General features: G+C 47.6%; 3 protein-coding genes across 4 annotated transcripts in view; 2 read left to right on the forward strand and 1 right to left on the reverse strand.

The window, feature by feature from the left end:
• The window catches only part of FGR (FGR proto-oncogene, Src family tyrosine kinase), a 73,825-nt gene extending 61,681 nt beyond the window's left edge, over positions 1 to 12,144 (forward strand). For both annotated transcript variants that reach the window (XM_069079326.1, XM_069079327.1), the window contains 11 exons: positions 633 to 873; positions 1,666 to 1,768; positions 2,023 to 2,121; positions 5,686 to 5,789; positions 5,942 to 6,091; positions 6,630 to 6,785; positions 7,575 to 7,754; positions 7,863 to 7,939; positions 8,096 to 8,249; positions 8,410 to 8,541; positions 10,566 to 12,144. In XM_069079326.1, coding sequence (XP_068935427.1) covers positions 642 to 873; positions 1,666 to 1,768; positions 2,023 to 2,121; positions 5,686 to 5,789; positions 5,942 to 6,091; positions 6,630 to 6,785; positions 7,575 to 7,754; positions 7,863 to 7,939; positions 8,096 to 8,249; positions 8,410 to 8,541; positions 10,566 to 10,774 — 1,596 coding nt within the window. In that variant the 5' untranslated portion in view covers positions 633 to 641 and the 3' untranslated portion in view covers positions 10,775 to 12,144. The remainder of the gene's footprint in view (positions 1 to 632; positions 874 to 1,665; positions 1,769 to 2,022; positions 2,122 to 5,685; positions 5,790 to 5,941; positions 6,092 to 6,629; positions 6,786 to 7,574; positions 7,755 to 7,862; positions 7,940 to 8,095; positions 8,250 to 8,409; positions 8,542 to 10,565) is intronic.
• The window catches only part of PPP1R8 (protein phosphatase 1 regulatory subunit 8), a 373,418-nt gene that overhangs the window by 163,521 nt on the left and 195,690 nt on the right, over positions 1 to 14,207 (reverse strand). The gene's annotated exons all lie outside the window — the stretch shown is intronic.
• WASF2 (WASP family member 2) overlaps positions 1 to 14,207 on the forward strand; it is a 343,739-nt gene that overhangs the window by 149,282 nt on the left and 180,250 nt on the right. The window lies entirely within an intron of this gene.

Consider the following 14,207-nt stretch of genomic DNA (forward strand, 5'->3'; position numbering starts at 1 on the left):
TTTCACTGGTGAGGAAATTCCCTCCACCAACACAAATCAGTACTTTCTTTACTATTTATAGTCTTAGAGAGTTGCCTATAGAACTGAGAGGTCAGGTGACTTGTTTAGGATCACATAACCAGTCAATATATATTTTGGAGATGGGACTTGATCCCAGATTTCCCTCGCTTCCCATTATACCAGGCTACCTCTTAATAAATATATTCACAAATAAATTATTATTTGAAGTTGTGTGGTGGAGTAGATAGGGAGTTGACCTTTTAGTAATGGAGACCTGGGTTCTGTCTAGTCCCACTTCTGATAAATAATGGCTGTGTATCCCTGGGCAAGTCACTATAACTTTCCCAGTACCCCAAGCAACTCTCTAAGGGTGAATTATTGTAATTATTATTATCATTATTGTTATAGATAGAACCAAATCTGATGATCCAGTAGGAACAAGGCCATCAAGGCAGAATTCTGTCTCTCTTGCATGTTAGGGAGGACTCTTAGTCCTAGTGTCATTACACAGACAGCTAGTTTGGGGGGGGCGGGCAGGGAGCCTCTGCAGGTGTAGGAGATGCATAAGCAGACAGGGTCCCCAGAAAGTAACTGTCTCTCTCTCTCTCATCCTGCCTCTCTACCCTCCACAGGCTCCCACGATGGGCTGTGTGCCCTGTAAGGAGAAGGCAGGATCAGACGTCAAGCTTGAGGCCTTCAATGAGGACAATGCTAGAGGAGATCAAGGCTATGGGGACCGCTATAGTCCTGAGCCCACCAGGATTGTCTCCCATTCCTCCTCCCACACTTCCAACCTCAATAATTTCTCCCAACAACCAATCAGCATGCCACCCTTCCTGAATTCCATTCCCCCAAAGCCTGGAGGGATTGCAGGTCGGTACTTGGGGTATAGAGAGGGCAGGAGGTACCAGTGGGAAGGTAGGGTTTGCCACAAAACCCTAAGAACTTCATATTTAGGTGCTGAACATCACCTGGCATTAAAGTCAACCCAGACCTCCTCTCCTGGCCTGGACTCCTATGGGTAGAGCCTATGGCTTGGGGTGAGACCCAGAGGCAGAGGGAGACAGGGTACTTTCCTATGACCTCAGGAAGGAGACATGATTCCTGCCTTCAGGAAGCCCCCAGTCTGAAAATAGAAAACCAGTCCCATGCCCCACCCCCATTCCTGCCCTCAGGAAACCCATGTTCTGAGAAGGGAGGCATGATCCTGGTTTCAGAGCACCAGGGACGTGAAGGGGGAAATCTGGGAGTCTCTGGTCTAAAAGGAGACTGCACTAGATGTGTATCCATGAGCCAAAGGATGGAGCAGGGAGGGGCCCTGCTAGTCCTGAGGGTCACAACTATGGAATGAGCAGTGCTGGGAGTGGGGGATGGGGTGTTGTTCATTGGTCATCATCTCTGTGAGAGAGGACAGGGCACAGGGCCTGGTAGAGAGGAGGGGAGAAGATGTTCAAGCAGGAGGGACAGAAGGGAGAACAGGCTTGCCTGGTGGGAATAAGGAATGAGAACTGAAGAATTTGGGGGTTGGAAAAGTAGAGAGAGGGGCAGGTGCAGGCAGGTGGTAGGATCAGGAGCTGGTTGAGTTCCTGAGCAGAAGAGGCAAACTCCTGTCTCCCTTGTACAAAGGCCTGGCCACACTTAACCAGGTGCCCCCTCTCCCTGCAGGGGCTGGAGTGACTCTTTTCATCGCCCTTTATGGATATGATGCTAGGACTGAGGACGACCTCACCTTCACAAAAGGAGAAAAATTCCACATTCTCAACAACACGTGAGTGACCGGTGGGCCCTTGCTTTGTTGGGGAGAAAGAGATTCCCCCAGCAGCCATGATTATCTTGGAGAGAATGAGGAAGGGTGGGGGGACTCAGCAACCCCAGCTGGTCAGGTGCTTGGACTAGCATTCAGCATCCTCTGGGGGTTCCCATCTCAGATGGATGCTGCCAGGCTTGTGCCCCATTTCTCTTGCCTGGAGAGCGAGCAGAGCGGGACAGCTGCTCATCCCGCCCTTCCATCTGTCCTTGCAGTGAGGGCGACTGGTGGGAGGCCAGATCCCTGAGCTCTGGACGCACTGGATACATCCCCAGCAACTATGTGGCTCCTGTGGATTCCATCCAGGCTGAAGAGTGAGTGGGGGTCAGAGCCACAGTACTCTGACTTTAATCCAGGCCTAACAAAGGGACAAGAGGGATTGGGGGATCTCTGTGTTCTTTGGGACTGCCCAGCTTCCTTGTTCTCCTTAGTGCCATGGATGGAGCAGGGGAAGGAGGCACATGTTCTTAGTAAGAAATGACATATTGTACCTGCACTCAAGAAATTTTCCATCTAGTTGGGGAAACAAGACACATTTTTAATGACATTTAAAAAATCCCTCTGTACTCAGGTCCTTCCCAGCTCTGACATTCTGTTCTCCATCCCTCTCTGCAATTCCAGCTCTGACATTCTGTGTTCTAAGGTCCACCCCAGCTCTGACATTCTGTGTTCTAAGGCCCCTCCCAGCTCTGACATTCTGTGTTCTAAGGGCCCTCCCAGCTCAGACATTCTATGTTCTAAGGTCCATCCCAGCTCTGACATTCTTTGTTCTAAGGCCCCTCCCAGCTGACATTTTTTGTTCTAATGTCCCCCCCAGTTTTGTCATTCTATGATCTAAGACCCCTCTCAGCTCTGACATTCTATGTTCCAAAGGCTCTCCCAGCTCTGAAATTCTATGATAACAAAAAATACTAACTAACATATGATTGGGTCATATGTCGTCCCTACACACAGACAGTAAAGGATGTTACAATTTGGAAGAAATTCTGTTGCATGGGAGTGGGGAGAGGGGTGGCAATGGGGGAAGGAGGTTAGGCAAAGCTTCACAGAGAATGTGGAACATGAGCTGAATCCTAAACCTGGAGGGATTAGACAGTTGGAGGAAAGCATTCTAGAAGGGGAACAAAGGGCAGGGAAGCATCTAGAATGTTCAGGGAACGGTGAGTAATCTGTTTTGTCTGGAGTGCTGGGCATGTTGCGGGGGAGTGTAGCTGCAAAGGCAGGTGGAGGCCAGACTGGGGAGGGCCTCGAGTATATGCTGCAGGCAGCAAGGAGCTATTGAATGTGTCTGAGCAGGGAGCAATGCCATCAGAGCTGCACATGAAGAAAATTACTGAGGCAGCCTGTTCTGCCTGATGGATTCAAGGGGGAAAGACTGAAGGCACTTAAGAAGCTATTACAGCAGGCTAGACAAGAGATGATGAGAGCTTGAACTACAATGGTCACCGTGGGAACAGAGAGGACAAGAGGGGATAGATTGGAGAAATTTGCCAAGGAAGATTCAGCAGGGCCTGGAGATGTTACAGGATTAATCGATCAAAAAATGTTTAGTAAGCACCTACTATGTGCCAGGGGGAGCAGCTGGGTGGTGCAGTGGATAGAGCACCAAGCCAGGGATCAGGAAGATTCATCTCCCTGAGTTCAAATCTGGCCTCAGACACTTACTAACTGTGTGACCCTGAGAAAGTCACCGAACCCTGTTTGCCTCAGTTTCCTCCTCTGTAAAATGAGCTGGAAAAGGAAATGGCAAACTCCTCTAGTATCTTTGCCAAGAAAATCCCAAATGGGGACACAAAATGGCAGACACAACTGAGACAACTGAACATTATGTGCCAGGCATTGTGCTAAGTGCTGGAGATACAAAAGGAAGCAAAAGACAGTCCCTGCCCTCCAAGGAGCTTCCAGTCTAATGAGGGATGAAAGAAAGGGTGAGATAAAAGACAGACTGAGGTTTTGAGGCTGGATAACTTGGAAGGCAGGGAGCCCCTGAATAGAATGGGAATGTCAGGAGAGGGGCAGTTATTAGGCAGAAGATGAGAAGTTACGTTTTGGACATGCTGAGTCTGAGGGAGCATTGGGGATGTCCAGTGGAGACTTGTAGCAAGCCTGTGGAGATGCCGGGCTTCAGAAAGGGAAGCATCTACCCAGACGGGATAACTGGAGTGGTGGAATTGGAATCACAGTATCTTATTGGTGGGAAAACCCCTTCATCCATGATCTGTTCCGTCCAAACTGACCCCCTAGCTGTTCCATCTCCCATCTCTCTATAATGCACTCTGCCTCCAATGTATAGAATTGCTAGCTTCATTCATTCAGGTTCTGCTTCCTACACAGGCCTTTTCTTGATCTCCTTCCCACCTCTCTACCTCCCCAGTTAAGAGTACTCTCTCCCTTTTGAAATTATTTTGAATATACTTTATACTGACGTGTATATGTTACATCAACACCCCCCCACCCAGCCACAGAAGATTGAGGGGGTGGGGTTGGTGGATTGTAAACTCAGTGAAAGAGAACTGGCAGGCAGAAAGGCTAATGGAGTCTCAGGCTCCATTAAGGGAGTGTCCAGAAGGAAAGAGGTCCAAGGCTGCTGGCCTTAGTCTCAGTCAGGAGCATTCTGTTCTGTTCTGGAATCCATATTTTAGGAAGGACCTTGACAAGCTGGAGAAGAAGGAATCTAACCCAGCTCTTAGAGATCAGGGGAGCCATGGCTCTAGGCACTTCCTGTCTGGTGGAAGAGGCAGGACAAAAATAAATTTAAAACATAACAGTGTCTTGAGAATGCCAAGGGATGAACGAACGAATGAACAAATGAAAAAGCATTTATTAAGTGTTTATGATTTGCCAAGATCTATGCTAAGCACTGGAAATACAAGTAGAAAAAAGTAGACATTCCCCAGTGTTCAAGCTGCTAACTCTCTGATTGCAGGAGACAGTGTATGAAAAAAAAGTTTGACTTCAGGGCACATGGAAAAGGTGTCCTTTCCCTACAGGGTGGATGGCAAGGCCCCAAGGGTCCGTAGGTCAGTCAGCAGATTGTACCACAAATTGGACAATGAGTGAGGTTAATCCAGAAAGGCTTCCTGGAGGAGGTGGTTTTTTCCTGGCTGAAATGCAAGAGGGTCAAAGTTATCTGAGAGCACAGTGAGAAGGTAGTGAGTGCATCCCCCAGCTAGCATGAGGAAGGGACTGAAGATAAAGATCAGCAGAAGGGAAGACAAAGCTTAGCTTGAAGAAGAGAAGGCATGATCGCCACCTTCAAGTGGGACCAGCATGGGAAAAGAGTATTGGACTTGTCTTGGTTGACCTTAGAAGGAGAATGAGCCTGCATGGAAAGAAAAAGTCTCTTACCAGTGATAAAAACTGTCCAAAGGTACAATGGGATGATGAGGAAGCCAGAGAAGAATGGATAATTGTCACTTGCTGAGGAATGCTTTAGGGCAGTAGTGTCAAACTCTAACAGAAATGGATCCCTCCATTCAGCACGTTGACTTAGAAAACCACAGATTAACATCGTCTGTGTTGAATTGTATTCTTATTTATTTTGTCAAACATTTCCCAATTTCGTTTTAATCTGTTTCTAGTTGTACTTGGGAGTTTCACAGGAGTGTGCAACTGCCTGTTGGTCTTGAGTATGATGCGTCTGCTTTGAGCCCATTTTCCACAGTACCAAGTGTACCTGGGTCCTTCAGCTCTGAGAGTCTGTAATCCTGTAACTGATAATTTGTCAGATCCCAGTTCTAAATCCTCATTCCTTACAAATTGGTCGTTGAGTCAGTGGTGGCCTTGAAGACAGTGGTTTCAATACCTGCTCCAAGGCACACCCTCCCTCCTGGGACCTTCCTCACCTGGTCCTATGTGGGCCTCCCCTTCCTCCCCAGGTGGTACTTTGGGAAGATAGGTCGGAAGGATGCTGAAAGGCAGCTGCTGAGCCCCAGCAACCCTCGAGGAACCTTCCTTATCCGGGAAAGCGAGACCACCCAAGGTGTGAGGTGTGAGGAGGGGTTGGGGCTTGGTGGAAGGGATGGGACCAAACATCTGGGAACCCCCATCACCACTTGTCTGTCTCTGATGGGGGGTAGAAGGCAAGTACTTAGCACCTTCTCTCTCTCTTCTGCCCTGTCCTCACCCCTCTAGGAGCCTATTCTCTGTCTATCCGGGACTGGGACGAGAATAAGGGGGATCATATAAAACATTACAAGATCCGCAAACTGGACAATGGTGGGTTTTACATCACCACCCGGGCCCAGTTTGACTCTGTCCAGAAGTTGGTGCAGCATTATACTGGTAAGTGAGGTGTGGTTATGGGATGGAGTGCAGAGAGGGTCCAGCAGGACTAAAGTACTGTAAGGAGATTGGGGAAGAGGGGCCCCCACCCAGCCAGAGAGGTCTGCAAAACTCTGGTCAGTTTAGGATTTCTCCATCTTTGTGACTAGGACATTTTTTGGGGGGGGGAGCAAAAGGGGATCTAAACCTCCAATCTAACTTATATAGGGAACTCCTAGTGTGGAAACTATCTCCACCAATGCAGATTAGCAATTTAAAATCTTAGGGAGTTTTCTCAATCACTGAAAGGGTCATTGACTTGTCTAGGGTCAAATAGTCAGTGTGAGTCAGAGATGGGCTTGAACCAAGGTCTTTTTACTCCAAGGCTGTCTCTCTGTCTCTCATACCACCTGGCCTACAGCCTTGCATACAGTAGGTACTTAATCAATGGTTATTGAATGAATGAAAGTATGCTAACTGCCATAGTTTCCCAGATAGGGGGGACACCCAGAAGCATGGGTCCCCAACATAATTCATTCTCCCTACTGTGATTCTTTAGAATTCAATGATGGGCTATGCTACCTACTCACAAAGCCTTGTGCTATCGTGAAACCAGGAACCCTAGGCTTGGGTAAAGATGCCTGGGAGATCAGCAGAGACTCTATTGCCCTGGACCGAAAACTGGGCATGGGCTGCTTTGGAGATGTGTGGATGGGTATGAAGGCAACAGGTCCTTGTAGGAGGGGGGGACTTCTTGGGACAGATTGTTCTGGGTATGGGGGGTGAGTGGGGGAGAGATGGGGAGTGAGCAAGAGAGGGTATTTAGCTGGAACCCAGGACTAGGAGGTGGTTAGAATAATACAATGTCAGAGCTGAGAGGGAACTTAGAAGACAGAGTACACAGTACTTACTCAGCACATAGAACACAAAAGTCAGAGGTGGAAAGGACTTTAGAACAGAGAATGTCAGATCTGGGAGGGACCTTAGCACATAGAATGTTAGGGCTAGAAGGGCCTTTAAAATATAAGGAGAGACTTAGAATATAGAATGTCAAAGCTGAAGGGGTCCTCAATACATAGAACATGGAAAGTCAGAGCCAGAAGGCTTTAGAACAGAGAATGTCAGAGCTAGAAAGAATGTTAGGACTTGAGATGTCAGGATTGAAAGGGACCATAATATATAGAATGTTAGAACACAGAATATCAGAGGTAGAAGGGAGCATAAAATACAGACTGTCAGAGCTGGAATGGACTTTAGAACCTAAGACGTCAGAGCAAGTAGGGCCCTTAGCACATAGACCATCAGGGCTCTGCTGTATTTTCAGCTCCTAGCCTGGTGCCTTGTTTCAGAATGTTATGCCGGTAGGGACTGAGAGACTGTCTAGTCTGACCCTGTGATTTTTCATAGCCATTTTGGGAAGAATAGGGAGGTGAATGGAGGCTGGCTTGCCTCTGGGCTCACCCCCTCTTCCCCAGCTGACTTCCTACATGCTACGTGTTGCCAGGCACTTGGAATGGCTGCATCAAGGTGGCAGTGAAGACGCTGAAGCCTGGCACAATGTCTGCACCAGCCTTCCTGGAGGAGGCCCAGATCATGAAGAGGCTGCGTCATGACAAGCTGGTGCAGCTGTATGCCGTGGTGTCTGAGGAGCCCATCTATATCATCACAGAGTACATGAGCCATGGTGAGCTGGCAAACATGGCGGGCACAATGTGTATGTAGGATGCTGGAGCCAGGCTCCAGAGACTCAGGGGGTGGGACTGAGGGACCCCTGCCTGGTTTCTCCCTGTAGGGAGTCTGCTGGAATTCCTTAAGGAGGGTGAAGGTCAAGATCTGAAGCTGCCCCAGCTAGTAGACATGGCAGCTCAGGTAAGAGGGGGACTGGGGATGGAGGTGTGATCAGCTTTTAGCCTTTGGATTCTTGCCCCTGCCCTCCTCCTGGTGTCTTTTTTTGGTCCCCTCTTGGCCCTCTACAGGACACCTACATACCTTGTGACCCCCTAACTTGGTGGATTATCCTAACAGGTGGCCGCAGGCATGGCATACATGGAGCGCATGAATTACATTCACCGGGACCTACGGGCAGCCAACATCCTTGTGGGGGACAGACTAGTGTGTAAGATCGCTGACTTTGGACTGGCACGGCTCATTGAGGATGATGAATACAACCCCCGCCAAGGTGCCCTCTCCTATTCCCCAGTATTCAGCCAGTGCCCTCAGAACCCTTCTCCAAACTCCCAACACTCCCACTGCGGAGGCTCCTGATGCCTAGGATTTTCTCCCCTGACTCTCCATCCCACGGGCTTCTTCACTCATTCTCTTGCTTTTCTCCCCCCAAGGTGCCAAGTTTCCCATCAAGTGGACTGCTCCAGAGGCTGCACTCTTTGGCAGATTCACCATCAAGTCTGATGTCTGGTCTTTTGGGATCCTGCTCACTGAACTCATCACCAAGGGCCGAGTCCCCTACCCAGGTGCCCCTCAGGGCTTCGGGGTGGGCAGTGAGGGAGGAGGATACAGTACAGAATGATGGAGGTCTTCTCTTCTGCCCCTAAGACAAGCTCAGACCTAGAGCCATGGGATTCAGACTGGAAGGAACTTTAGATGTGATCTAATCCAACTTCCCCCCTCACTGCCAACTTCCTATGGGAGAATGATAAGCTTGAATAGTTTGCTAAACATCTCCTGTTTCTTCATTGAGTTCTCATGTGACATGATTGCACAGCCCTTCCCCACCCTAGCTGTCTTCCTTCTGACTCTCCAGCTTATCACCCGCCTTCTTAAACTGTGGTGCCCAGAACTAAAAACAATATTGCAGCCTCTGTCTGAAGGTTATGGAGGATGGAGAGTGTCTGTCTCCCTCCTTATTTCAGGAAGCTCTGCCTCTTTTAGGACAGCCCAGGATCCCATTAGCTTTTTTTTCTGGCTGCTGCATCACACTGTTGACTCATCCTGACTTTAACCCTGTAATCTTCTAATATCCATAGATCTTCTTTTTTTTTTTTAAGACAAACTACTGTTTAACCATGTTTTCCCAATCCTGAAATTAGGAAATTGATTTTTGGTATGCAAGTACAAGACTTTCCATTTATCTCTATAGAATTTCATCATATTAGATTTGGCCCAACAAAATCTTTTGGGAACTTGACTTCTCCAATGTGTTAACTATCCCTCCCAGGTTAATGGTATCAGCATACCTGATGAGGGTGTGCTATCTATTCCTTTTTGCAAGTTATTCATAAAAATGATCAACAGCATAGGGCCCAGCACAGATCCCTGGGGCACTCCACTGAAGACTTCCAGCTATATTGACATGGGGCCGTTAGCACAACTCTGGTTCTAACCACTCAACTGATTTTGAATCTATCTTGTTGTAGTACCATCTTTTTGTTGTTTAGTCATTTTTTAGTCATGTCCAACTCTTCATGGCCCCATTTGGGTTTTTTTTTGGCAAAGATACTGGAAGAGGTCTGTCATTTCCTTCTCATTTGACAGATGAGGAAACTGAGGCAAACAGGGTTGCCCAGGGTCACACAGCTGGTAAGTGTCTGAGACCAGATTCAAAGTCAAATTCCTGACTCCAGGCCTAGCACTCTGTCCATTGCACCACCTAACTGCCCTTTCTACCATATTGACATGGAACCATTAACAACAACTGAATCTAACCACTCAATTAATTAGGAATTTATCTCATTGTATTACCATCCAGCCTCATATGAAATACTTTTTTTTAAAGTTTGGCTACAATCTAAATGAACTATACATCCACAGCATTCTCCTTATCTAGTTTAGTAACAATGTCAGGAAGGTAATGAGGGTATTTTTTGAGTTTTTGGTTTTCTTGGCATGGCCTACTTTTGATCAAGCTACAAATGAGATAATATTTGTAAAAAGCACTTAGCACAATACCTGACACACACTAGGCACCATATAAATGCTTATTTCCTTCCCTACACCTCCATCCCTCTGCAGGCTCATTTGGTGTCGCTGCTTCCCTTTCTAAAAGTTAAACAACCATCTCTTTAATGATACATTTCAGAATTGTTTGAAAAATTGAAGTCAGCCTCCCTCATATATCATTTCAGACTCTGCCCTCTTCTCTATTTTGAAAATTGGGGCACCGTCTGCCCTTTTCCAGTCCTGGGCTCTCTTTTCTGTTTTCCACGATCTTTCAGACGTTACTGGTATTGTGCATATACCTGTCTTCCAATTATTTCAGGACTGGAGGATGTAGGTCTTCTGGACCAGGTGACTTGAATTCACTAAAGGACACTAGGTATTCTTTTTATTTCTCCCTTCTTATCTTGCAGGTCAACTCTATGTTATCAGTAGTAGGGTCAGGCTATGAACCTAGATCTTCCAGTGCCAATGAAGGCTCTTTCCAGTATACCAGGATAGAGGATATTGGACCTTTTGAAGTTTCAGGGATGGGCTAGCACCAGTCACAGAAGGCTCTCCTTCACTAATTGAAATTCTCCCTTGAAAATCTCTCTCCCAGGTATGAATAACCGGGAGGTATTGGAACAAGTGGAACGAGGGTATCGAATGCAAAGCCCCCCTGGATGCCCATTTTCTCTGTATGAGATCATGCAACAGTCATGGCGTCAGGCTCCTGAGGAGAGGCCTACTTTTGAATACTTGCAATCCTTCCTTGAGGACTACTTCACATCCACTGAACCCCAGTACCAGCCAGGTGATGAGTCCTAGCCTCGTGCCACCCGAACCCTGGGCACCATGAACCCTGCCTACTCTGGAACTCTACTAGTCCCCCAGTCCTGTCCCTGGCAGTTTCATTCTAGGCTCTGGTTTGAGGGACAGGTCAAGGACACCTTTTCTAATTGCCACCTCTACTCCAGGTACAACCTCCCCCAAAACTTGAACTTCCCCCTAATCTGAGACTCCACCCCTAACCTGCTCTCTCCTTAGCCTTCCCAAGTCTTAAGGTTCATCTTCTTGGCACCCCAGATCCCTATGTTCTGACCTTATTATTTATGAAGGTATTTTCCTTCCCTTATCTGGCCCCTAGCAGTCCTCCCATCCTTACCCCTCTCTGGATACCTGCCCATCCACCCGCAGGCCCTTTCCTCTTGTTTGTCCTTTCCCCCTGTTGTGGCTCCCCATCTCTGTCCTCTCCAGATTCTTTCTGCCTCTCTTGCCACTGTGCCTAGAACTGGGGGGTAGGGTGGGAGAAGGACCATGCCCACCTACTCTCTGTAGCCTGTGTGTTTATTTTTTATTCAATTCTGTAAATAAAGGAAAAAAAACCCACGAAATGCCCTATGGTTAGGGAGTGGCACTCAGTGGGAGGGAATGGAAATTAACAGGAGAACTAGATGGAGCCCCTTTGGACTGCAGCAGAGCATGTTGGGTGGAGGGAAAGATTAGGAGAGACCAAGGCTGTATCTTCATCTGGAGTTAGGCTGGGAAGGTTATATTAGCATTAACTCCTGCCACACTCACATGGAACCAGTAATAAGGACTCCATCTTCAGCCATATAGCCAGTTCTAGTCAGGTGATAGCACAAAGGGCTTGGATGGATGGGGAGAATGTGAGCTGTCCTTGGTGATGGGGGGGGGGAAGAATGAGCTCACATAATAGTTTGCATTTCTATGGTACTTACAGTTTCCAGCAACACTGGGAGGTGGGTATTGTAAGTATTATTATCATCAATCCATTTGCCATTCTTGGAAACAGAAGCTCAGAAATGTGAAGAGATTTGCCTAAAGTCAACATATGTATCAGAACTGGGAATTCAATCATGGTCCTCTTACTTTGAGACCAACGGACTTTTCATTAGGTCAGAATGCCTCTCAGAGGTCACACTGCCCATCTAATTCAGGGAACACCATAACAAGTGACTGACCCCTGGGGGATGGCCCCAGTAGAAAGGAACTATTTCCAGAATTGAGTCAGTGAGAGTACCTTGAGGGTCAATGGGAGGAGTGGATGAGGGATCAGTGGGAAGGCATTGATTCATTCATTCATTCATTCATTCATTCATTCAACACCAGTGTGTGCCAGGATCTGTCCTAGGTGCTAGGATACAATAATAAAAACAAATAGTTCTTGTCCTCAAGGAGTTCGTATTTTGTTGGGGGTGGGGAAGGGAAAAAACAAGAGGATGGGGGAGTAGGTTGAAGAATTAATGGGATCAGGGAGTCAACAGAATTGGATTGGAAAATTATTGGAAAGACTAATGGAAGGGTAGGCTAGGAAAGTGGTTTGAGTAGCTCAATGGGAGGGAGTTTGGATCGGTTAGTGGAAGTAGCTTGGGGGTGGGGGGAGGTCAGTGAAATCAAGCGATAGAACTTAGTGGGATTGGAGAAGTCAATGGAAGGGGTTAAGGAGCAATGGGAGCAGATTTGAGGATGGAGTGGGGAAGCCAATGGGAGAGTATTAGATGTCAGTGAAAATGAGTTAGGGGTTTCAATGGGAGTTGCTTGGGGAAAACAATGGAAGTGGTTTGGGAGTTCTGTAAGGGGCTTGTGGGGCTCAATGGGAGTAGGTTGAAGAGCTCAATGGGAATGGGTTGGAGAAAGGTTGAGAGGGAGAAGGGTCAGAGGGAACATGAGAGTATATTGTCAATGAGATAGACTTTAGGAAGTCTATGGGAGGGCTGGGGCATCAGTGGCAGGAAGCTGGTGGAAAGAGATCACAGCTCCCCAAGGGAGGGTTTGTCTTTGGACCCTGAATTCTGGCAGTCAGGGAGTTATTATAAAGGAAGATGTAGTGTCACTCTGGACCAATCTTGGTACCTCCTGACCTGTCTCTGAGCCAGGCATGCACCATTCTTGGTACCAGGAACCTTCAATGTAGGGATGCATCTGAATGCTCCTTTGTCCCCACCAGACCAAGAAAACCAGGACTGTACTATGGGCAATGCCCACCTGCCTCCCCTATGCCTGCCACAGACAGAACCGGCAATGTGGTATCTGCTCTCCCTCTAGTGGCCATTATGATCACTGCACCTTGTAACCTTGCTTTCTGGGTTCACCAGAGCTACTCTTCCCAACGGGGAAGATCCATTGCTCCAGGCTCTCCTCAAACCACTACTCTTGCTAGAGGTCCCATCCCTTATGCAGAAGCTACCCAGGTTCCAAGGAGTTTGAAACGCACAGGGACATGAGGCTTCTGGTTGCCAGCTTGCCCTCCTCAGAACCTTCCAGCTAAAGGAGGTGAGATCATCGACTTGGATGCTTTCCTCGCCCTGAGCCCTGGTCTCCTCCGAGTATTGAACTAAATGGCCAGCCATTTAAAAACCTACACATTCATGAAGTTGCTAAGCTTTTAGATGTTGTCCCTGTCCTCCCTGGGGTTCCATCTCTGCCTGGCAACCTTTGGCTTGAAGTGGGGGGATCCTGAGTTTTGACATTTTTCAGCTACTAGGATCTGCCCAATCTAGTAGGAATTCAATGGTTATCTCCACATGGGCCCCCACCAGTCTGGGTTTGGGAGAGTTGGGGGAGAAAGGGGAAAGTGCTTGATGAGCAGCATGGGGCTGTGTTTGGAGATAGAACTGGGAACGCAGAAGCTCAGATACATATCCACATGGACACGTACAAAAAATGGATATGGGGGCAGTGGATAGAGGACTGGCCCTGAAGTCAGGAGGACCTGAGTTCAAATCCAGCCTCAGACACTTACTAGCTGTGGGACTATGGGCAAGTGACTTCACCCTGATTGCCTAAAAAAGAAAAAGAAAATGAAATGGATATAAGGAGAGCCACAAACACACACACATACATCACATACATTTAAAACCCCAAAAGGGGAGAGAACCATCCAGAAGGATACCACCCCAAATATACTATTATACACATATACACACACTCAGCAACATGGATATACATGGATACACTTGAGAAATGGGATTATAGATTTAGAATTGGAAGGGACCTCAGAAATCATCTGGTCCCATCCCCCCATTTTCCAGATGAGAAAACTGAGTTCCAGAAAGGAATCACAACTTGCCCAGTGTCACACAGAGAATAAGTGGAAAGGGGCAGGATTTGACCTCAGGTCCTCTGGCTTTAAATCCTCTGTTATTTCCAATACTTTACAATGCTTCTCACAGGCACACACATCAGCACAAAGGCAAATGAATGCAGAGCTGGGACCCAGATTCATGATTGGGGGGGG

Source organism: Petaurus breviceps, unplaced genomic scaffold, assembly GCF_028583685.1.
Source record: "Petaurus breviceps papuanus isolate PSGF00001 unplaced genomic scaffold, PetGlider_PUasm1.0 91041, whole genome shotgun sequence".
In the NCBI taxonomy this organism is placed as follows: domain Eukaryota; kingdom Metazoa; phylum Chordata; class Mammalia; order Diprotodontia; family Petauridae; genus Petaurus; species Petaurus breviceps.